The sequence below is a fragment of the Sturnira hondurensis genome, unplaced genomic scaffold (genome assembly GCF_014824575.4).
Source record: "Sturnira hondurensis isolate 20B ecotype Veracruz unplaced genomic scaffold, ASM1482457v3 Scaffold0020119, whole genome shotgun sequence".
NCBI lineage: Eukaryota > Metazoa > Chordata > Mammalia > Chiroptera > Phyllostomidae > Sturnira > Sturnira hondurensis.
In genome coordinates, this window is record NW_028092750.1 from 1,925,403 (window position 1) to 1,949,923 (window position 24,521).

The 24,521-nt window shown below is 42.0% G+C and overlaps 1 protein-coding gene across 1 annotated transcript in view; it reads right to left on the bottom strand.

Moving 5' to 3' along the window:
- Positions 1 to 9,678: 9,678 nt before the first annotated feature.
- Positions 9,679 to 24,521, bottom strand: part of PIWIL2 (piwi like RNA-mediated gene silencing 2) — a 62,604-nt gene continuing 47,761 nt past the window's right edge. Inside the window, exons 20-22 of the mRNA XM_037028904.1 lie at positions 12,192 to 12,445; positions 11,177 to 11,284; positions 9,679 to 10,560 (exon numbers count right to left, since the gene is read on the bottom strand). Of these exons, the coding sequence (XP_036884799.1) occupies positions 10,404 to 10,560; positions 11,177 to 11,284; positions 12,192 to 12,445 (519 nt within the window). The 3' untranslated portion in view covers positions 9,679 to 10,403. The remainder of the gene's footprint in view (positions 10,561 to 11,176; positions 11,285 to 12,191; positions 12,446 to 24,521) is intronic.

Below are 24,521 nucleotides of genomic sequence, written 5' to 3' on the forward strand. Positions count from 1 at the left end.
CTTGAAAATGCTAATTTCTTGAGAAAATAAGCCACCCATTAAACTCTCATTGTTTTGTTCCACTGGACACCAGTATGATTTCCTCTGCAGCTAAGTCAGCTGCCAACTGGGTCTAGGGGGCTAAAACGAAGGGCCTTCGGCCAGAGCTGTAGCTAGTCAGTACCTGTGGCAGAGACTGGTGCCTGGCTGACTCTGGGCCTGCATTTGCAAGGGGAGGGGCACCACATCAAGGGCAGAGAGAAACTGCCCTTGATGGCCAGGCGCATGGAAAGGAAAGCAGACAATCTCTGGAGCAAGTGACAAGAACAACCCAGGGCTGGATGACAGACAGCTTGCCCTTCAGGGCTGGGTAGCAAGGGGGAAAGAATGCACTGAAGCACAGCCAGAACTGGCAGATTGTTTCTGCNGTACCTGTGGCAGAGACTGGTGCCTGGCTGACTCTGGGCCTGCATTTGCAAGGGGAGGGGCACCACATCAAGGGCAGAGAGAAACTGCCCTTGATGGCCAGGCGCATGGAAAGGAAAGCAGACAATCTCTGGAGCAAGTGACAAGAACAACCCAGGGCTGGATGACAGCTTGCCCTTCAGGGCTGGGTAGCAAGGGGAAAAGAATGCACTGAAGCACAGCCAGAACTGGCAGATTGTTTCTGCCGCTCTTGAAGAGACTAGCTAGGCCCTGGGTGTTGCTCAGTCTATTACTCTCGCCCTACAATTACAGTGCTCCAGGTGGGTAAGGGATGGGTGATGTTACTCTCATTTTCCAAGCGATTTCAAAATAATATTATCTCTTGCAAAATTTCCCTCAGAGCCCTGTCATCTTTGTAATGACCCTTTATATTTGTGTTTCTTGGTTAAAGGTGGAGTATTTTTCAGACATTATGTCATCTGTTGGGGATTCCTAACCCCATCTCCAATGGCGCTGTCAGAATTGGTCCAGTCTTGACCACTCCTTCCCATCCTTCAAGTTCTGGGAAAAGGAATGAGAAACACCAGAGATTCAGTAAAACAAGCATGCTTCCAACACCCAGGGCTCTGAAAAGTATGTGGGCCAAAAATACATGTTACAAAGGGTATGAATCTCTTCTGAAAACTGAGGTCCCAAAGCAACCTGATAGCATTCCCAGGCCAGGCATGTGCTCCACCCAGGGGAGTAAGACACCTGTCAGAGCGATGGCGGAAGAGGCGGGACGAGACACCCACCACAGGGCCTATCCCAGCCTTCCGGTGTGTTTGCAGCCAGAGGAAGGGTACAGCTCCCAAAGTCCACCAAAGCTGATAAGCTATCAGTAACCATTAGGGGAATACAATTAATTATTAACACAGCTTGAAATCAAAAGGTTTTAACTCTCCATACCCACCCCTGCACAAAATTCTATAGGTTTACTCTAAGACCATCCTCGTTGCTGAATAGTACTTATTTTTTCACACAGTGCCCAGATGGGGGTCCCAATTCTATCTTTTTCTCTAATATGCCCCCCTTCCCTCTTATTACCCCATTTCCACTTGTCAAAATTCTAACTCTTCAACACCACCTCCCTTCTAAAATTTATTTTTCCAAAGCATTATTTGGCCTGCCCTTTCAATTTTTTTTTACTGTAACCCACATTTTAAAATATTTTACACTGTAACTCCAGTACAAATAGCAAACAAAAAGTTTACAAAATTTCTTTAGTATGTGCAATATACTAATATTTTATATTCTATTTCAATTTTTTAAAAAGTGGTAACTCACTAAATTGATTTCATGACCCATTACTGGGTCGTGATCCACAGAATTAAAACATTTTATATGGTTTATGCATTTCCCCCCCTGAAATTATTTCACTCCTATCCCTAACCTACTTATTAGACCTTAATCTGTCTCAATCTCGCCAAACATTTCTGTGAATACCTGCATCCCCTAACATGGTATCTTGCACATAACAGATTCTCAATCAGTATTTTTGGACGAATGAATAGGCTAGCTCACTAAGTTGGATGTTGGGCAATATTTAAGAGAACAAAACACAAAAATCTGACATTTTCAGGACTGCTACTTCCCTCTGGCAAGATACCACAGCTACCTGACAAAGGATAAGCAGGCAGGTTTCCTGTAGCTGAGGGGAGAGGGCGGTCCCTGGGAAAGGAACCAGAGAAGTGAGTGCCCCAGCCCTGAGTGTGTACAGGGTGGGACCAGGGCCCGAGCAGATCACAGCACCTCTGTGGTGGGCATCAGCAAGGCGGGCAACCTGACAAGCAGGGGCTGCGGCAGAGCCACTCTGCAGCTGGGAGGCTCACTGGAGAGGGACTGGAGAGAGAAACCAATGGCCAACCAGGTTTCGATGACACTCCGAAGGAGAAAAATGACTTTTCTGTGTTTTGGAATGACTTCACTGATTTAAGAGGATAAGAGGGAACGTGAAGGTTCTAGTTTACCCGGTCATGTTGGAGGCCCGGCAGCCTACTCTCTGACCGGCAAAAAGAGAGCACCTCTAGAGGCCTGTCATCTCTGCTGTCCTCTGGTGGGTTTAGCAGGGAAAAGGCAATCGGCAAGAGTAATGCTTGATTCAGTAGCAAGTTACCTATAGAAATGTGTTCATTTAAGATACCCCAAATTGTTGTTTTTTAATTGTTCACATAATCCCCATATAATCCATTTTCTTTCTAGATCAGTAGTCCTCTTTCATTCCTAGTTTTAGTCATTTGAGTCTTTTTTCTCCCTTGGCAAATCTAGCTGGTTTGCCCATTTGTCACTCTTTCCAAAGAACCAACTTTTAATGTTGATTTTCTCTATTTCATTAGTTTCTGCTCTGATCTTTATTTTAAAATATCATTACGTTCATCCTCATCTTTGAATGACCGTTTCACTGGAAACAGAATTCTAACCTGACATTGCAGTGAGTTCTTATTCTTTTTATTCTTAAGCAACTATTGTTGTTGATGACAGCCTACTGTTAGAAACTTTTCTTTGTTAGCAATCTTTTCCACGTGTGCTTGTTTTTTAAAACTCTCTGTTATTGGTGTTTTAGAGTTTCACTCCAGCAGGCCTAGAGTTCAATGTTCTTTCTGTCATCCTCAATGAGTTTCTTCAGGTAGAAGATTCACATTTGTCTCTAATTCTGTCTCCCATATTGTGTGGCTCATTCTTCCTATTTTAACTTGGAAGAACTCCTATTAGAGAAATGTTGGACCTTCTTATTCTCTCCTCTCTCTACTCTTCCAGTGTTCCCATTTATACCTCTCGGTGCTGCAATCCAGTTGACTTAGCATTTGTTTCTACAGGGCTCAGGGTGCTCACCAGTCTGGACCAGTCTTCATGGTAATTTTTCAGCTTGTGGTCCTTCCACATGCTAGTAATACAAGTTCAGACTACATACACCTGTAGTAGTGTATTTCTAATACACATTTGTGTATTAGAAAATACAAAATGTGTATTTCTAATACACATTTTCATAAATGCCTTTTTACCTTTGAGTTCTCTTGCTGCCACCCTGGATGGTTGGCAGGGCCTCTCCACTCCCTTCCAGGTTNCCAGTTGACTTAGCATTTGTTTCTACAGGGCTCAGGGTGCTCACCAGTCTGGACCAGTCTTCATGGTAATTTTTCAGCTTGTGGTCCTTCCACATGCTAGTAATACAAGTTCAGACTACATACACCTGTAGGTAGCCCAGGCTTGGGGAGTTTTCATAAATGCCTTTTTACCTTTGAGTTCTCTTGCTGCCACCCTGGATGGTTGGCAGGGCCTCTCCACTCCCTTCCAGGTTCCAGCTCTCTTCAAGTGGATTTCACTCCAGCAATCATGCACCTTGTAGGGACTGCGGCTGCACCTTCTATCCTTACCTATAATGAAAAACCTGAGTGCCACGCTGTATCCATAGCCCTGGGGGCTGGGTTATCATCATCTACTTCCATCTGGCTGCCCACTTTTATACCTTGATATTTTCCTTCCTGTCTCCTTTCTTCCTCCCCTTCTTTTCCTTGTTCCATTTACCCCCCACTTCAGCTACTTAACAAAAAAGCTTTTTTCTTCTACTTTGGCAAACGTCAGTAGGGTCTGTTCAGTTTGCCATGTTGCCAGAAGTCTCCCCATTTACTCATTTAAATTTTTTTAAAATTTTACTTTACTGATTATGCTATTACAGTTGTCCTAATTTCCCCCTTTTCTCCCCTCCACCCAGCACCCCCTCTCCCTTCTCCCCATAGTTCATGTCCACGGGTCATGTGTATAAGTTCTTTGGCTACTCCGTTTCCTATAATGTACTTTACATCCCCATGGTATTCTGCAACTATCTATTTGTACTTTGTTAAAAAATGTATTTATTTCTAATTTTTTCCACTTTTATTGTTGAAGTACAATTTATGTCCTTCTTAATCCCCTCACCTCTTCACCCATTCCCCCACACTACCCACACATCTGCCAACCATCAGTCACTCTCTATATCCTTGATTCTCTTCTTCTTGTTTGCTTAGTTTTTTAGATTCAATTGTTGATAGATCTGTGTATATTGCCATTTTATTGTTCATAGTTTTGATATTCATTTTTATTAAACAAGCACCCCCTTTAACATTTCATATAATAATGCTTTGGTGATGATGAACTCCTTTAGCTTTTTCTTTTCTGGGAAGCTCTTCATCTGCCCTTTGATTCTAAGTGTTAGCTTTGCTGGGTAAAACAATCTTGACTATAATTCCCTGCTTTTCATGACATGGAATACTCCTTGCCAGTCCCTTCTAGCCTATAAAGTTTCTAGAAAAAAATCAGCTAACAGTCTTATGCAAACTCCCCTGGAGGTAACTAACTGCTTTTCTCTTGTGGCTTTTAAGGTTCTCTATCTTTAACTTTGGCATTTTAATTATGATGTGTCTTGGACTGGGCCTCTATGCATCCATTTTGGTTGGGACTCACTGTGCTTCCTGGACTTACATGTCTCTTCCCTAATTTCACCAAATTAGGGAAGTTTCATTATTTTTCCAATAGATTTCCAATTTCTTGCCCTTTCTCGTCTCTTCCTGGCACCCCTATGATGCGAATGTTGGACCTCTTGAAGTTGTCCCAGAGGCTGCTTATATTATCATTTATTTGGACTTTTTCTTCTTGTTGTTCTGATTGGTTGTTCTTTGCTTCCTCATGTTCCATATCATTCATCTCATTCTTGGCTTCATCCACTCTCCTGGTGTTTCCCTGTAAATTGCTCTTTATTTCAATTAGTTTATCTTTTGTTCCTGCTTGGATCTTTTGTATGCTATTGAGGTCCTCACTTGGTTCCTTGAGCATCCTTATAACCAGTGTTTTGATTCTGCATCTCACAGATTATTTCCATTTCATTGAGCTCTTTCTCAGGAGTTTTGATCTGCTTTCCTATCTGCCATGTTTGTCTTCTCATTCTAGCAGCCTCTCCATGTCTGTTTCTATGTATTAGGTAGAGCTGCTTTGATTCTGGGTCTTGGTAGTGTGGCCTGAGGTGGTAGGTGTCCTGTAGGGGACAGTGGTACAGTCTCCCTTTTCACCCAACCTGGGTACTCAAGGTGCGCCCTTTATGTGAGCTGAGTACACCCTCCTCTTACAGTTGAGCCCCGATTGCTGTTGGTAGATGAATAGGAAGGAATCACCCAGTCAGCTGCAAGGATTGGCTGTGATCACTCATCACCAATCTCTGCCCTTCATGGAGGATCAGCTGTGCAGGGGCAGCGTGGTGGTGCTTGGATGTGGTCTGTAGCTGTCCAATGGGTGTGCTGGCCCCGGGGTTTCCTGGTGGTGCAGGCCAAGGTCAGCTCCCACCTGTTTTGCCCAGGGCCACCCTGCCTGAGCTATAGAGCAATCTGACATGGCTGCTACTTGAACTGGGCTTGGAGATTCCCAGGTGAAGTCAAGTTGTGACTCTAGGCTGGTTGCCACTTAGTGCTAGGCCTGGGACTCACAGATGCAAGCTGTTGCTTGTTAGATAGGATTTAGGAAAATATGAAGCAGGAGCCAAGACTAGCCATTCATATAGAAAAGCAGCTTGGGTGGGCCCATAAATTGGGTGGGGCAGAGTCTCTGGGGATCTCCAAAGTGAGTCGAACGGTGTTAATCAGGTTGATAGAGTCAAGATAGGACACCAGCTTGCCAGCTCTGGGGGCAGGGGAGGTGTTAAGAAAAGGGACAATGACCTTTGCTCATTTTGATGCCAAGCAGTTCAGCTTCTCCCTATGTGCCACTGGTGTCTTTCAAGCTGTTTACCCCGGGGCTAGAGCTCAGAGGAACTGAGTCTGAATATGTGAGCCCATGTGTGGGTCGAGGACCTACTTGGGGCTCTGGAAATTTCTTCCACAAACTCAACCCTGCTGGTTTTTGTAGCCAGAAGTTGGGTTTATCTTCCTGGCACCGGGCCCTTGGCTAGAAGGCCTAGTGTGGGTCTGGGACTCTTCATTCCTGATTATCCCTCCTGATTTTTATCCACCACACATGGGTGAGGGACCAGCCCATTCCACGCCTGCACCCCTCCTACCAGTCTGGATGGATGTGGTTTCTTTAATTCCGTACTTGTCAGATTTCCATTCAATTTGATTTGTGATGGTTCTGAGTGATGGTTGTTCCATATTTTAGTCGTAATTTTTACGTGGTTGTGCTAAGAGGCAAGCCATGTCTGCCTATGCCACCATCTTAACCAGAACTCTCTGTATCTTATTTTTTAAAACCAGTTTTAGGTTCATAGCAAAACTACATAAAGTAGAGATTTCTCATACATAGCCAGCCTCCCCCACTATTAACGCCCCCCCCACCAGAGTGTGTATTTGTTACAATTGTTGAAACTCCACTGACATGGCATAATCATCCAATGTCCATAGTTTACATCAGGGTTCATGCTTAATGTTTCCCATTTTATGGATTTGGACAAATGTATGACAGGTATCCACCATTGTATCATACAGAATAGTTCCTCGATCTAAAAATCCTCAGTGCCCTGCCAACCCTCTTCTCTAACCCCTCTTTCTACCATCTCCAGTTTTTGCCTTTTCCAGAATGCCATATAGTTGGAATCATACAGTGTGTAGCCTTTTCAGATTGGCTTCTTTCACTTAGTAATACGCAATTAAGTTTCCTCCAGGTATTTTTGTGGCTCGACAGCTCATTTATTTTTAGTACTGAATATTTCATTGTCTGGATGTCCCAGTTTATTTTTCCATTCACCTACTGAAGGGCATCTTGGTTACTTCCAAGTTTTGGCAATTATGAATAAAGCTGCTATAAACATTCATATTCAGGGTTTTGTGTGGATATAAATTTTCAGTTTATTAGAGCAAAACTACAGTGTGATCACTGAATCATATGGCAAGAGTATATTTAGTTGTAAGAAACTGCCAAACTGTTCTTCAAAGTGGCTGTACCCTTTTGCATTCCCACCAGCAATGAATGGGAGTTCCTGTTGCTCCACATCCTCACCAGCATTTGACATTGTCAGTGTTTTGGCCTGTGTGTAGTAGTATCTCATTTTAATTTGTAATTCTCTAATGACATATACTGTTGTGCATCTTTTCATGTATTTACTTGCCAGTTGTATATCTTCTTTGGTGTGAAATATACAGTTGGCAAAAAGATTTGTCTGTTTAGGTCTTTTGCCCAGCTTTAATCAGGTTGCTTTCTTGAGTTTTAGGAGTTCTTCATATAGTTTGGGTAAGAATCCTTTATCAGATCTATCTTTGGCAAATACTTTTGTCCAGTCTTTGGCTTGTCTTTTCAGTGTCTTGATTTTCTTTTTTTTTAAAGAAAGAAATATAAGTCCAGACAGGAGAAGTTACTAAGAAACTCAGATAGAGAGCCACGGAGAGAGAGAGTAGGATCTTCTCCAACAATCCCAATTCACTGAGAAATTTCAGACACAAATTTTAACATTTTCAATATAAACAGCTAGTCATTTGGAAAATGTCTTTTTTACACCACTCAGAAAAATGCTGCCCAAGTTAAAAGGGCCCTGAGCACTGTATAGAAATTAGATCCTTTCTGGCATGAGTTCAAAAGCACTGCATCATTTAGGAATGGAAGAATGGGGTGTAGTAATGCAGCAAGCAACCAGGGTGCTTTGGGAAGGTACCGTGAAGTACATGCAAAAAGGGGCAAGCATTAGAAAAAGGGGAGGGAAACCAGCTCTCACGTAGACTAACAGAAATTGTCCGAGTAGAAAGAGGTTCAAAAAACATGACAAAACACACACATACAAACAAGTGTTTCATTTGTTCCATAAGTAAGACTGTTACTGTCTTTTCTAAAAATCTTACTATCCACGTCACAGTGAAATCACCTGGCTACTAGTATTAGAGCTCCACCTTTATTACTTGCATGACAAGTTATAAATTAATAATTCTACCAAGTGTTGTGGCTCTCAGAAGGAAAAAAAAAATACAATATCAATGTATTGACGCCATTATTTCAAACACAACTACACATATATACAAATTTGTTTTTATTTCCTAAGTGGTGACTCAACCATTTTGCATTAGACTGAGAAACAGCCCCGACTGGTGTGGCTCAGTGAATTGAGCATTGTTCTGCAAGCCAAAAGGTCACCAGTTCAATTCCCAGTCAGAGCACATGCCCGGGTTGAGGGCCAGGTCCCAAGCTGGATGTGTGTAGAAGGCAACCGATTAATGTTTCTCTCCTTCACTTTCTCTCTCCCTTCCCCTCTAAAAATAAATTTTAAAAGACTGGAAAGCAAAGCAAGAAAATCAAGAATAAAAAGTGAAGAAATTCTTGTATTATATTGAAGTATTTTTTTATTACGTAAGAGAAAATGAGTATTAAGAGATCCAACTTCTGAAGAGCAACTCCAGATGTTTCCAAAGAGAAAACTAACAGAGACCAGTGCTGCAACTTGCTTGATGCAATGGTTTGTAAATTCCAGGTCTTCCCCTGCATGTCCCGCACCCCAGACAAGACCAGGGTGCACTTGAGGACCAGCAATACCTAGAATTCCTCAACTGCTGCTGAGCTCTGTGACAAACTGACAGTTTGCTTGGTTTTCTTCTCAGGAGTTTTAAGCTGAAGTTTCTCTTCTTACATACTGTCATATAAAATGGGAATTTCTGACTTATCCCCTCCTGACATCACTCCACAAATTAAGTAAAAATTTGAAAAGGTTAAATAAAATTAGCTTTTAAAACCCAGTTAAAGCACAGTAAGCATGAAGTAACTCTGAAGGGACTGAAAGAAGATTTTAAAACAGGGAAAATAAATGCAAAAACCAGGGCTTCTCCCAAACACTGAAACCCACAGGCACAGTGACAACTTTCTCAGCTGAAATGTCTGCACTTTGGCAGAAGTGTCATGCTTTCCAAAGCCAACTTCAGCCTGGATTCAGAAAATTTCCTAACAAAATGAGCCAACATCCAGGAAAAAGTTATTGAGTTAGGAAAATGAATGATTCAACTTACAAACATATAGCAACAGAAAAGAAGGCCACACAACTGGGAGAAAGGTTCAAGAAAAGCTCACACCCCATCATAAACCTTCCTTGCGGTTTAGTTTCACCTGCTCTGATTCTTAATTTGAAAACTGAAATTTATGGCCTTGGCCAGGTAGCTCAGTTAGTTGGAGCAATGTCCCCATGCACCAAGGTTGCAGGTTCGACCCCCCAGCCAGGGCACATACAGGAATCAACCAATGAATGCATGAATAAGTGAATCAAGTCAATGTTTCTCTCTCTCTCCCTCTCTCTCTAAAATTAAAAACTGCAAAAATAAAAATCAGTTACAATGAACAAAGGTGTGGTGGGCAGAGGAGGAAATCGCCATGGTCTACTGTGAAGTAACTGAAATATACAGAAAGACATAACCTGGCCTCTTGCAGGGGAGACCTGAACTGCCTTTCAAGGCCTGCTCAGGCTATAGGTGCCACACACTCAATCCCCAGAGATCAGACCAGCAAGGGCCTGATTATACCACCAGCTGGTTTTCCTAGTGTCTTTCACACTCGCCAGCAACAGCAGTATCTTGAAAAACTTTGCCCCATAGGCCTTGTTATTACCTTTCCCAGTTGCCCAAATAAAGCAACTCCGCTTTAAGAAATTTGGTAGTGACTTCATTATCACTTCAGTGCCAGATATAGGTAGGACCTGCTTAGTGGGCAGAGCCAGGTGTGACTGCTGCTTCTGCCGGCTTCTGTAGCTTCCGTTGGCTCTGCAGGTCCTTCGAGGGTTCCCGTGCACAGTGGCACTATCACCCCCATTTACTTTACAAAGACAACCAGGCAATTTCCAGCTGATATTTAGAATAGAACTTGCTTCTTGGTGATACCAGGTTTAAAAGTGAAAAAAATTGGCAAAAAGGCATCTTATCCTACTAGGTTGATAAAAGGGAAAACATCAACATGAAAATCCCTGGATCCTTGGGGAGTCGCAGCTGGGCTCAGAAGTCTAATCCCTCCAATCAGCCCGTATCCGGGTGGCCCAGTCACAGGAAGAAGAGGTTCTCGCACAGCTGGATGGCTGGCTCGTGATGCAAGATCTGTCCTGACAGGAAAGCCAGTTTGTGGGCATACTTGCAAGGAGCTGGAACTCGGATGGTGCCGGGCCAATTCCAGTACATGTGGCACAGTTTGAAAGTCAACCTGCAGGCCAAGAAGAAAATATGATCCTTATTACTTCCCACTGTCACTCGGGATGTGGTCCTGCACTTACGGGTGTGGACTTTCCAGAAACTGGGGCACCAAGGAATACAAGATGTACCTTTTTTAAATTTATTTTTTTTACATGACACAATTTTGGAAATAATTATTTTTAAGTGCAATTGTTTCTATTTCCACCATTTGTGAGTCTGAAAGACACAAGTAAATTCCCTCACTTTAGGTGCCCCCTGTTTTTATATCAAAACAAAGACAAAAAATTATTTTTTGCCTCAAGGAGAGGCTACAGAAGGGTTGGAACCCCAGCAAATTATTAATATAGTCTGAGCTTAAGGGTTTTGGATCTCAGAGTCGGCTGTATTTCATAATTATCAAGAACACTTTTAAAAACACAAATGCCTCAGAATACTCACGGGTGAAGCCTGAACATCAGTATATTTTTTAAAGCTCTTCCAGTAAATTAAATGTACAACAGAATTACCAATTACTCCTAAAAAAGACAGCATTGCTATGAAAAACGTGAAGAAAGTCAAGGGGTAAATACTGCTGAGGGTGGGCAGCGACCCTGCCGCAGAGTGAGAAAGAGCACTGGTCGGCTCACCTCTGCATGTGATCGGGGCTCAGGTTCGCAGTGTTGAGAACACACACGTAGTGTGTAGGAATGCCACAGCCCTGCCGTACGTGGTGGGCAAGGAGGTAGAAGTCCACCCTGAAAGGAAAAAGGACAGAGCAATGATGTGGTGGGGTTCGACCACACAGAGGTGGAAAAGACCTGAATATCATTGCAGCTCCTTCACCTAAGGCTCAGCGAGGTCAAAAAACTGGCTCGAGAACACACAGGGACCAAACCGTAATTAGAACTCAGGTCCTACTGACTCAACAGGCTATTCGAGAATCACTGTAGAAACTCCCATAACTGTGTGCACAGTGACTGTCTGACCACTATGCTGTGCACCTTAAGATTCGTTAAGCATGAATCTTAAAAATGTATGCTCAACATTTTATACCTAAGAGGTAAAAAAACTTTTGTTTTTTCTAATAGTTTTTAAAGCTTTATTTATTTATTCATTTATTTATTGAGAGAGGGGAAGGGAGGGAGAAAGAGAGGGAGAGAAACATCAATGTGTGGTTGCCTCTCACACGTGTCTGGACTAGGGACCAAACCTACAACCCAGGCATGTGCCCTGGCTGGAAATCAAATGGGCGACTTTTTGTTTTACGGGACAATGAATGCCCAAGCCACTGAGCTACACTAGTCAGGGCTAAAACTTTTTTTTTTAAAGATTGAGCCATCTTTTCAATTACACTTTACATGCAGTATTCTTTTGTATTAGTTTCAGGTGCATAGCACAGTGGTCAGACAATCATGTACTTTACAAAGTGTTCCCCACTAGAAATAGTATTTCCAGTATCCACCTGTCACTATACATAGTTATTACAATATTATTGACTATATTACCTATGCTGTACTTTATATCCACATTAAAGCTTTATTTCTTAACAGTAAAATCTCTGAGGATTCCATTCTACATCTCTCTAGGCAACTGCCCATTGCAATACCCAGGGAATGAATAACTTCTGCATTGCTGCTAAAATGTCATGGTTTGTCTACTTACCAGTCACAGCTGGTGATTGTATGATCTACCACAGTCCCCGGGGAGGGAGTTGCAAAGTGCTCGGTAGCAGCCAGGTACAGATTGGTGCTGATTTTCTTCTGAACTACAAACACCACCATCTTGGGCTGGTAATTCTCAAAAGCTTCAAAACACTTCTGTAGCTGAGGAACCTCATAGTTGGCAACTGTCCTTAGCTGGCCATCAGACACTCCATCACGGTACACCACAATCTTCTCTGGGAGACAGTGATTCACCTGAAATGACACCTCCTGGGGTGAGAGTGGAGCCCCGAGGTCAGTGCCCATGGGCACTGAACAGCTTGCCCAGGGCAGCCTGGAGACACCAAGGAGTGTCAGAGGGCAGGGGAAAGCTCTGGTCCTTCCTACACTTCCTCAGGGCACTAAAACAGGCCTGGTAGAGCAAAGCCATCAATAAAACACAAAAGCCAAATAAGCAAGTTGTTAAGTCACATGATATGGCTCATCCTCAAACAGTGTGAATAAGTTAGAAGTAGGAAAACGATGGGCCAAATCAATCTCCTACTTGGATTTAACACTAATTACCACCTGGGCCGTGAACAAGGTGAGCTGTTAGAGAACCTCTACTGCAGACCCCACTTCCCACAGTCCCAATATCCTCACATTTTTAGGTAACAGCAACATCGAAAGCTGCTAACAAGTGAAAGGGTACTTTGCTAAATATCACCCTACAATCAAGTATAATGTGAAACAGTTTTACTATAACTGAGTAATTAACAGTCACGGTAAACTGTCCCTGGTTTCAAATCAAATGTTCTCATCGTGTTTTGACTCCAGGAGTCCATTTTACACTAGGAGTTCTCTGAAAAGTGCTTTCATTTAATTCACAGTTAGTGAGGTTTGATTATGAGTATGATTCCTCTAGGGTTTTGTTCACGGTTCCACTCAAAAACCCAAAATATGACTGAATTAAAAGATGCACATATTACATATGATTTATAGGTTACTCTACATAAAAATTGAAGTTTCATTTCAAAGAACCCTTTTTGAAAATAATCAGCCAGAACCTTTTTGGAGCCTAAGTTCAGATTTCAAATATTTATGAATATTCCTTTTTCCTAAGCCACTCAAGTACGACACTTACGAACCTGCAATCACCTTCACGTTCCAAGATTGGAACTACAGCCCCAGTTTGCAGCACGTTTTTTGTCTGTGTTGCCTTGGCCATCTAGTGCCTCTTCCACCTTTTAGAGAAGAGGCTTTAGTTGCCTCCTGCCTCCAATGGGAGTCCAGAGGGACTACCAATCAAGGTGCCTTCTCCTAACCAAACCCGGCTTTCTCAGCTTTGGCACTACTGATACGTAGGGCCCCCAAATCCTATCCCGGACTGACCAGGACTGCTGCTTTTCAGCTATGACCTGCCCCTCTCTGTATATACGTAAGATCAAGGAAATACAGATATTCCTAAGCACATACTAGGGGCAAAACAGTATCAATGGAATGAAAAAAACAGAATCAAATTCATTTCAAGTATTCACTGATATCAGCTCTCTCTTTAAAATGTGCTACCCTACCACTGAGTACGAGACACTATACTTTGCCCCATGTAAGCTTCCAGGAAAGACATGATTCCTGTTGTTGAGGAGCTTAAAACCTATTGATAGTCAACAATGGTAAGTTTTCTAGCCATCTGGTCCATTCTCCTCACGTCAGAAATGATAAAATTATGTTCTGAGGAGAGGTCAGGATATACCACAAATCACAATATGGACACGCAGATGTTAAATGCACTGTATGTTATTAAAACAGTACACAAAGAAATAAATTAATGGGTGCCTTGAAGGCAGAAGTGTGCCTGTTTGGCTTGGTACCCTTAGCACTGAAGGCAACGGCAAGGGTCAAGCAGGAAGCAAGCACCTGCTGGAAGTCGGAGATATTCTCTGGTGGATGGCTCCATTCATTCACAGCAGACACACTTAACACCCAGTAATTATGAGCCACTGTTCCAGCCTCATACAATTAGAAAATTACTTCAGTACCATCCAAATGCTCATGGAACTCAAATGAGAATCAGGAGATGGATACCTAAAGCAAATGCTCTCAACACACTGTAACATAATTAAGGTATAAATAAAATGCTGTGAAAACAGAGAAATATGAGACATTTGTTCTTTGAAGGGAGAAGTAAATATTACACCTCAGGAACAGGCATGATGAAAGAATTAGCAGACAATTCAGCCAGCAAAGAAGGGTAAAAGGACCCAGGTAGAGCATGAGCAGAGGCCTAGATTGCGGCTGGACAAGGGTTAAGTAAATGATTGAGGACCAACCTACACATCAATCCCAAATTTATCCTGGTACTGATCCTGGCAATGATCTACAAAACAGACTGAAGATGGTTAGGAATGAATGAATGAAAGAACACTTCCAGTTCAGGATATCCAAAGATACAGAAAACCTCCATTCCCAGGGTAACACCAGAAAATTCAAAACAATATAAAAAGCACACATTTGGGATGGTCCAAGACCAGCAGATAAGAAATGATACAGACCAGACATGACGGCTGCATGTCCAGAGAGGGAAGCCTTCACAGGTGAGCAGTGGATTTCTAAAGCTTTCAAGGAGCAAATGCCAGGCGTGAGTGTGGGCAGCAGGATGAGGAGGCCTGAGTTCTGGGAAAGTTCACCAGGTCAACAAGGGGACAGATAGGCAGGACTCTGGGGACACAGCTGAGTAGGAAGCTGCAGGAATGTGTCTGCCCACCTAGACAACAACTACATTGACAGAATCTGTCTGATGTAACTATTCGGGAACTCTGGAGTCTGTCTGCTGAAGGCTTGCGACTTCCAAGGGAAGACGTAGAGGGTAAACTGCAGTTAGTATTAGCAATTTGCACAGTGGCAGCCCCCCATCCCCTACTGTCAGCCACCTTGCCTGATCCCATGTTACAAATATCGGGACCTGTGCTCCAATTGTTGACTGCTGCCCCTGATCCCAGAAGGGGGACAGAGAGAGGCTGCCAGCCCTTGCTCCTGCACTTCCCCTGCCAGCTGGAGGGACTCCCAGGGGATTTCACAGGCAGAGGCCACTCCTCCCTGCACTCATTTATTCTGTCCTTTTCCGCTCTTGGGGGTCAGACACTGAAGACCAGGACATCACAAAACAATTGCATCCATGGGAGAAAACTGGAGAGTGACCACGCATGCTGGGGGAAAGGCTCCGCAGGGACCTGGGAAGACCTTGCACACGCACTGCTGGCTGAGCCCCAGCACAGGCACACACAACCGCAATTTTTTTAAAAACCCAGCGAACACTGGGGAAGGATAATCTGGTTTCCAGAGTTACCACATTAAATATCTGGTTTTCAACAAAAAGCCACAAGGCATCAAAAAAAATAGGAAAGTATAGCCCATTCGAAGGAAAAATTAAGTCAACAGATATTGTTACCAAAAAAGATCTGATGGCAGATACATTAGCCAAAGATTTTAAAACAACTATCTTAAAGATGCTCCAAGAACTAAAAGGTATGCAGAGAGTAAAGAAAACAATATGTTCAAAAACTGAACTATCAAAAAGGAGAAAACCTAAAAATTAACCAAAAAGATATTCTGAGGCTGAAAAGTACATTAACTGAAATTTAAAAGTTCACTACACAAATTCAAAGGCTGATTTGAGCAGGCAGAAGAAAGAATCAGTGAACTTGCACACAGGACAATGGAAATTCTTGAGTCTAAGGAACAGAAAGAAAAACAAAGGAAGAAAAGACAGCCTAAGAGAACTGTGGGACACCAGTCAATCAACATACACATTGTGAGAGACCCAAAAGGAGAAGAAAGAGGAAGAGGGAATATTTGAAGAAATGATGGCTGACAACCTCTCAAGTTAGATAAAAGACAATAATATAAATATTCAAGCCCTGGCTGGTGTAGCTCAGCAATTGAGCTCGGGCCTGTGGACCAAATAACTGCAGTTCCATTCCCAGTCAGGGCACATGCCTGGGTTGCAGGCCAGTTCCTGGCAAGGGACACACGAGAGGCAACCACACATTGATATTTCTCTCCCTCTCTCCTTCCCTTCCCCTCTAAAAATAAATAAATATATTTTAAAAAAATAAATATTCAAGAAGCTCAATAAATTCTAAATACTGTGAATTTGAAGAAGCCCACACTGCCCTGAGAGGGTAGCTCAGTGGGTTAGAGTGTCATCGGGTTTGATCTACAGAACTGATCTCTGGTCAGGGCACATAAAAGAAGCAACCAATGAGTGCATAAATAAGTGGAACAATGTTGTGGACTGCTCTGCTTGGTTTTAGGAATTGGAACTCTCTACCCCCTGTGGCTAAGGATGAACGTGAGCAGCAGGAGACAAAGCTTGTCTCTGTAGCAAACACTGCCTCAGAGACAGTGTTTCCTCCCTGCCCCCAAAGCCTGGTCAGAAGTCAATGACAGGTAAGTCCCCTCACAGAGGAGGGGCAACCTAGGCCAGACAGGACCACTTGGGAGACCATCATGGAAGGACTCAGGGGGCTGCAACAAAGAGGGAGCAATGGACTCTTGCCCCCCGGTTTTGAAAAAGCCCAAGTCCCCATGTCCTCTGGGAGAAGTGCTTCCTGGCTGCTTCCTGGCTGCTTCCTGGCTCTTAAGCCTGAGTACCTGATGGAGAGGGGTGCGGCTCCTTGCCTTGCTAGAGCATGTCCTGGGAAAAAATCTGGCATCACAAAGACTTCCTGATAAACCTGTGAAATCTNCAATGGACTCTTGCCCCCCGGTTTTGAAAAAGCCCAAGTCCCCATGTCCTCTGGGAGAAGTGCTTCCTGGCTGCTTCCTGGCTGCTTCCTGGCTCTTAAGCCTGAGTACCTGATGGAGAGGGGTGCGGCTCCTTGCCCTGCTAGAGCATGTCCTGGGAAAAAAATCTGGCATCACAAAGACTTCCTGATAAACCTGTGAAATCTGCTCTGCTAAGAGTGCTTTCATTCATATGATAAGGGTTCAAGCAGGAAACCTTAAAACTCTCTGCCTAACAGACTCTGACTTAGACTATCTACTGTTTGATCCTTGCCACCCTGTATTCCTGTGTATTACAACCCAATACAAGCCCTTGGAGAAAAGGGCTCAACGCCTTTTTCCCCTGAGAAACTGGCCACTGCTCAAGGCCTTTTTCCTCTGGGAAACTGGGTACCTCTCCTCCCCAAGCAGATCATGTCTCAGTCATGTTTACTCTCATCCATGGCACATGGGGGGGGGGACTTGCGAGGAAATTCGCCCCCACAGAACAACACATTAATATTTTTCTCCTTCTCTATCTAAAAATCAATGAAACAATTTTAAAATAAAAAATAAAGAAACTCACACCAAGATACATGATCTAATTTTCAAAATCCAAAGATAAAGAATCTGGAAAGTAGCAAGATAGAGGCAAATCATCACATAAAAGGGATCCTCAATTAGGTTATCAGCAGACTGTTCATCAGAAACTGGAGACCAGAATGCAGTGTGCTGATACAGTCAATGGGCCAAAGAGAAAAACACTCATCCAAAACCTTCACCTGGCAAAACGCTCCTACAAAAGTGAGGGAGAAATTAAGACATTCCCAGGTAAACAACAGCTGAAGGACTTACCAATGAACCTGCCGTACAAGGATGAAAAGAAAGAATGCTAGATAGGACCATAAAGCAATGTGGACAAACAAATAAAGATCCCAATAAGGAAAAAAATACACGAACAATGATAAAATCAGTATAATTGTAACAATGGCTTGTAACTATACTTTCTGTTTTCTACTTGATTTAAAAGACTGCACATTTAAAAAAAAACCATTAGTCTAAAACCTAGAATATTATTGGAACTTAGTATTTTTATGTAACTAAGAGACAAATAGATTTAAAAGAATTGTTAGTTTACATATTGGGACATAGACGCATAAAGATGTAATTTTGTGACATAACAAATGAAAGGAGTAGAATTTTTATATTGTTATTGAAGTTAAGCTGCTATAAAGTCAAATTAGTGTTACAACTTTAGGATGTTAAATGAAATCTCCATAGTAACCACAAAGAAAATAGCTATTGAACATACACAAAAGGAAATGAAAAAGGAATTTAACCAGTTCATTACAAAAAATCAACTGAACACAAAAATAGTAATGCAGTAAATGAGGGACAAAAAATCTATAAGGTGTATAGAAAACAAACAGCAAAAGGATAGAAGCAATTGCTTTAAATGTAAATAAATTAAACATTGCGACCAAAAGACAGAGACTGGCAGAATAAATAAAAACACAGTATCCAATTGCCCTGGCCAAGTGGCTCAGTCAGCTGGAGTGTCATTCCACACACTAAGGTTACAGGTTTGCTCCCTGGTCAGGGCACACATGGGAGGCAACTAATGACTGCCGTTTCTCTCTCACACTGATGTTTCTCTCTCTCTTTCTCTGTAAAAATCCAACATATCATCAAGTGAGGATTTAAACAATTAATTTTTTTAAAAAACAGGCCCTGGCTGGTATAGCTCAGTGGACTGAGCGTGGGCCTGTGAACCAAACAACCGCAGTTCGATTCCCAGTTAGGGCACATCCCTGGGTTGCAGGCCAGTTCCTAGCAGGGGACTCATGAGAGGCAACCACACATTGATGTTTCTCTCCCTCTCTCCTTCCCTTCCCCTGTAAATAAAATCTTAAAAAAAAAAAAAAAAAAAACAGGCTCAGTTAGAGACAAACTGAGAACATGAGAGAATGGAAAAAGATATTCCATTAGTTACAGAAAGAGACTAGGGTTGGCTACATTAATCAGACAAAATAAACTTTAAATTAAAAATGTTAAAATATATTAACTCACATGTTAAGACCTAAGTGTTCCTTAGATAAAAAAACCTCAAGAACTGTTGGACTAGAAATATAAATCTAAATACTAAATATTAAATTAAGCCATAGATGGGTTTAAGCTGCCTATGAGGCTTCAGGTGGAAAACCAGGAGAAAGCCTGCAGCTGAGGACAATGGGAAAAGCTGGACGAAATATTAAGAAACCTAGGTAAAGGTTTTAGATCTGGGCAGCATGAGAGGAAGAATAGAGGCCTAGGGAAACAAGGCAGGCTTTTAAATCTTTTTCCTCTGGCAGCTGATTTTGCTGATGCCACCAAGTTACCTCCTTTGGAAGCTAGGAGATTCAGGAATGCTTTTTAAAAACTGATTTAATTTGCTAAACCATCAAAGTTACCCTTTTAAGGTATAAAGTACAAATGTTTCCACATTGTAAAACTGTGCAAAAATCACCACCATCTAACTTGAGAGCATGCATGTTCGTCGCCACAAAGGCGATCAAAGGTGATCTCATACCCATTAGCAGTCACTTCTACTGCTCCAAACCAACCCCCAGACCATAGTACCCTATTTTGTTTCTCTGGATTGGGTATTCTAGGCAAACAGAATCAATCAAATGTGGCCTCCTGTGACTAATTAATATGACTCAATATAACGTTTTTACAGTTCTTCCATGTTGTAGGATTATCAGTCCGTCACTGGTTTCATCAATAATCACCTATTGCAGAATGTGTCACCTTTTGTCTGGCTATTCATCAGTCCACCTTCACTTGGACTGTTTCTATTTCTCGCTGTTATGAGTAATACTGGTATAAACACTTGTGTGGAAGTTTCTGTGAGGACACGTTTTTCTTTCTTTGGGGTATATACCTAGGAGTAAAGACACCAGTCACGTGGTACCTCCACAAGAACACCCTGAGGAACTGCCTGCCAGGTGGCTCTCCAAAGCAGCTGCACCGTTTTCAAATCCCACCCGCAATGCGTGAGGGTTCTCATTTCCCCACCCCCGACAGCACTTCCACTTTTTTAATTCTAGCCATCCTAGTGTGTGTGAGGTGGTATCTCACCGTATGCTTTTAAATTGAGACTTTATTTTTTAGATCATTAAGCCAGGTTACACAGTTGTCTATTGATTTGTGTGTTTATTTCCATGAACCTTTAGTCAATTATTGTTTCCAAGTCCCAAGTTCACCTCAACTGTGTGACAAAAATTAAGGGGTGGAGTGTGTGCAAGCTTAGCCAGAATGAGTGAGAAGGAGCATAATCCTTTAATGCAGTGCGGAGGTGAAGACAGGAATCAGCCCCAGAAAGGTCAGGCAGATGGAAAATCTCTGGGGATGAAGACTTAGACAGAGTCCCGCCACTTCTTTCCCACGTGGATGTTTTCCCATTACTGCCAAACCGGAGGAGCTGGGTGTGATCAGCAAACAGGCCACTTATTTACACAAGGAAACAAAAAGCGTACGACCAAATCTCTTACATGCTATGACAGGTACTGCTGTGAGGATTCTGACGATTAAGGGCTCACAAACTGATTAGGAATCAACTCATGGAAAAGGCAGCAGATGTGTCTTGAGAAGCACAAACCAGGCAAAGGAAAACACCAAGTGAGGCAAGTGGAAAAGAACCACCTTTTGCCTAAAAGAAGGGCAGTACGTCAGGAGATTCTTGTAAGAAAAAAAAAATTGAAAACCAAAAAAGTAAAAAAAAAAATTTTAGTGTTTACAGTTATAAATGTTCCATTAAGCTCTGCTTTACCTACATCTATGGGTTTTGGCATGTTGTGTTTATTTTTATTAATCTCAAAACAGTTTATCTCCCTCTTTACTGTCTTCTTTGACCCCATGGTTATTGAAGAGTATTGTTTAATTTCCATGTTTTTGTGAATTCCCTAAATTTCTTTCTGAATTTCACGTTAATCCTTCTAAATTTGAGTCTTGTTTGCCTGACATGTGGTCTCTCACAGTGTGTCATGCACACTTGAAAAGAACATGTATTCTTTTGTTGGGATGCCCTACAGATGTCTGTCATGGTGAGGGCAATAATAGTGTTGTTCCAGTCTATTTTTTCTTTTGTTAATCTTCTCCTACTTGTTCACCCATTACTGAAAATGGGAGTTTTGAAGTCTTCAACTGTTATNGAAGAGTATTGTTTAATTTCCATGTTTTTGTGAATTCCCTAAATTTCTTTCTGAATTTCACGTTAATCCTTCTAAATTTGAGTCTTGTTTGCCTGACATGTGGTCTCTCACAGTGTGTCATGCACACTTGAAAAGAACATGTATTCTTTTGTTGGGTGGGATGCCCTACAGATGTCTGTCATGGTGAGGGCAATAACAGTGCTGTTCCAGTCTATTTTTTCTTTTGTTAATCTTCTCCTACTTGTTCACCCATTACTGAAAATGGGAGTTTTGAAGTCTTCAACTGTTATTGTTGAATTGTCCATTTCATCATTTGTTTGTTTCATGTATGTTGGGTCTGCACTGTTAGGCTCACATATGTTTATGGCATGTCTTCCTTGTGAACGGACACGTTTGCCTTTATAGTGTCCTTCCTTGCCTTCAGTAACAACTGGTACCTTAGAGTTTACTTCCTCTGACAGTATAACCACACAAGCTTTCTGCCGGTTTCTATTTGCCTGGTGTATCTTGTTCCGTGCTTCTACTTTCAACTTAGTCTTTGAAGCTAAAATGTGTCCTCTGTGGAAAGCACACCTACAGATTTTTACTTAATCCATGCTGTTAGTCTCTACTTTCCAAATAAAGTGTTTAGTCTGTTTACACTTAATGTAACTGCCGATAAGCTAATATTTACATCTGCCATTTTACTGCCTGTTTTCCACGTGCTTTTCATCTTTTTTGTTCTTCTATTTTCCCGTGACAGCTTTATTTTGTATTAAATAGACATTTTCAAGTTACCATTTTAATTCCTTTATTGTGATGCATTTTCTTAGTGTCCCCATTGGGGATTACAATTAACATATTGACTCAAAATAATTTCATCTGGTTAATACAAAATTAATTGCATTAATATTTTTAAAAGTGTGCTCCTTTTTGGCTCCATCCCCTCTCCTCTCTTACTGTCATACAAACTACATAATTAAATATTGGATATACACCTACTCAGATTTATATTTACGGACTTTTGTATTTGTCTCTGAAATTACAGAAGGAGAGTTAAAAACAAAAGTGCATTTTTGCCTTTTTAAAAAAAGATTTTATTTATCTCTAGAGGGGAAGGGAAGGAGGGAGAATAATATCAACATATGGTTGCCTCTTGGGTGTCCCCTGCTGGGAATTGGCCTGCAACCCAGGCATGTGCCCTGACTGGGAATCAAACCACGGTTGTCTGATTTGCAGACCCAAGCTCAATCCACTGAGCTACACCAGCCAGGGCAATTTTTGCCTCTTTTATATTTATCTACATAGTAGTCTTTTCTGGTGGCATTTATTTCTTCATGTTGATGAGAGTTAGCATCCAGTGTCAATTCATTTCTACATGAAGAAAGTATCTTAACTTTCCCATTTTAAAAAAAAATGGAAATATATACAAATCACATACCATAAATTTCAGTATTTTAAACTGCACAATTCAGTGTTTTTAAAAATATTTTATTGCTTACATTACTACAGTTGTCCCAATTTTCCCCCCTTTGCCTCCACCTACCTGGCCCCCAGCCACTTCCTCAGGCAATCCCCACAGCTGTTGTCCACAGGCCATGCATCTATATGCCTCTGGCTGCTCTATTCCCTATGCTATATTTTCCACCCTCACGACACGTCTGTAACTACCATTTGTACTTCTTAATCCCTTCACTTTTACCCATGAATCCCCCAATCTCCCTCCCATCTGGCAACCATCAAAACATTCTCTTTGTTTTTGTTCTACTTAGTGTTTTGTAGATTCAATTGTGGATACATGTCTATTTATTGCCGTTTTTGTTCATATTTTTTATCTTCGCCTTCAAGAAGACCCATTAACATCTCATATAATACTAGTCTGGTGGTGATGAACTCCTTTAGCTCTTTCTTATCTGGGAAGCTCTACGTCTGACCTTCAATTCTAAATGCTGGTTTTGCTGCATAACTTTAGTTGTAGGTCCTAGCTTTTTATCACTTTGAAAATTTCTTGCAATGTCTTCTAAGAGTCTGCAAATTTGCTTTTGAGAAATCAGCTGACAGTCTTATGGGAGCTCCTTTGTGGAGCTACTAACTGCTTTTCTCTTGCTACTTTTAAGACTGTTTTTAACCTTTAACATTTTAATTACCATGTGTCTTGGTGTGGGTCTTTTTGGGTCCAATTTGTTTGGGACTCTTTGTACTTCCTGGACTTGTGAATTTCCTTCAGCAAGTCAGAGAAGTTCTGTCATTATTTTTTCAAATACATTTCCAATTTCTTGCTCTCCATCCACATCTCCATGATATGATTGTTGGCAAAATTAAAGTTGCCCCAGAGGCTCTTTACACTATCCTTTTTTTTCCTTCTTGCTGTTCTGACTGGTTGTTTTTTGCTTCCTTATACTCCAACGAGCTGACTTGATTCTCACCGTCAACCACTCTACAGCTGATTCCCTGTAAATTGTTCTTTATTTCAATTAGTGTATCTTTCCTTTCCAACTGGCTCTTTTCTGCTGCTGAGGTCCTCACTAAGTTCACTGAGCATCCTTATAACCAGTGTTTTGACCCTACATCTAGTAGATTGCTTGTCTACATTTCTAGTTCTTTTTCTGGAGTTTTGTTGTTCTTTCAGGTGGGCCATGTTTGTCTCCTCATTTTGGCAGCCTCCCTGTGGTTATTTCTATGTATTAGGTAGAGCTGTTACATCTCCCAGGTTTTGTAAGGTAGCCTAATTATAGTAAATGTCCTGTAGGACCCACTGGCACATCCTCCTATTACCCAAGTTAGGTACTCGAGGTGTGCCCAATGTACAGGCTGTGTACACTCCTCTTGCAGTTGAGTCTCAATTAGTGTTGGCATGTTGAAGGTCAGCCACTGCCTGAGTTCTGTCCAGGGTCACACAATATAAGCTACAAAGAAACCTGCAGCTGACTGCTATTTGCGCTGGGCTTGGAGGTTTCTAGGCAAGGCCAAGCTGTGAACCAAGGTCAGCTGCTGTTAGTGCCAGTCCCGAAGCAACTTAACAAGAGGAACAGGGTTCACTAAAGCCAGGTAATACTTGTTTGAGAGAATTAAGGAAAATCTGAAGCATCAACCAAGACAAGCCACTGATATGGAAAAACCACTGAAAACAGCTTGGATGGGCAGGGCCTCAGGAAATCACCAGGTAGGGTAAACAGTGTGAGCCAGGTTGAGAGTATCAGATATGGTGCCCACTTGCTAGCTCTGTGGAGGGCTCAGAAAAGGAACAATGGCCTCTGCCAGCAATTCTGAGAGAAAGCTGCCCACCCCCGTCATTCTCACCCTGATGCCAGACAATTCAGTCTTCTCCATAGGTCTTCGAAACCTTTCAGTGCGTTGCCCCCACACATGGAGATCAGATGGAGCTAGTCCAAGTAAGTCTGCATGTGGACCCTGTA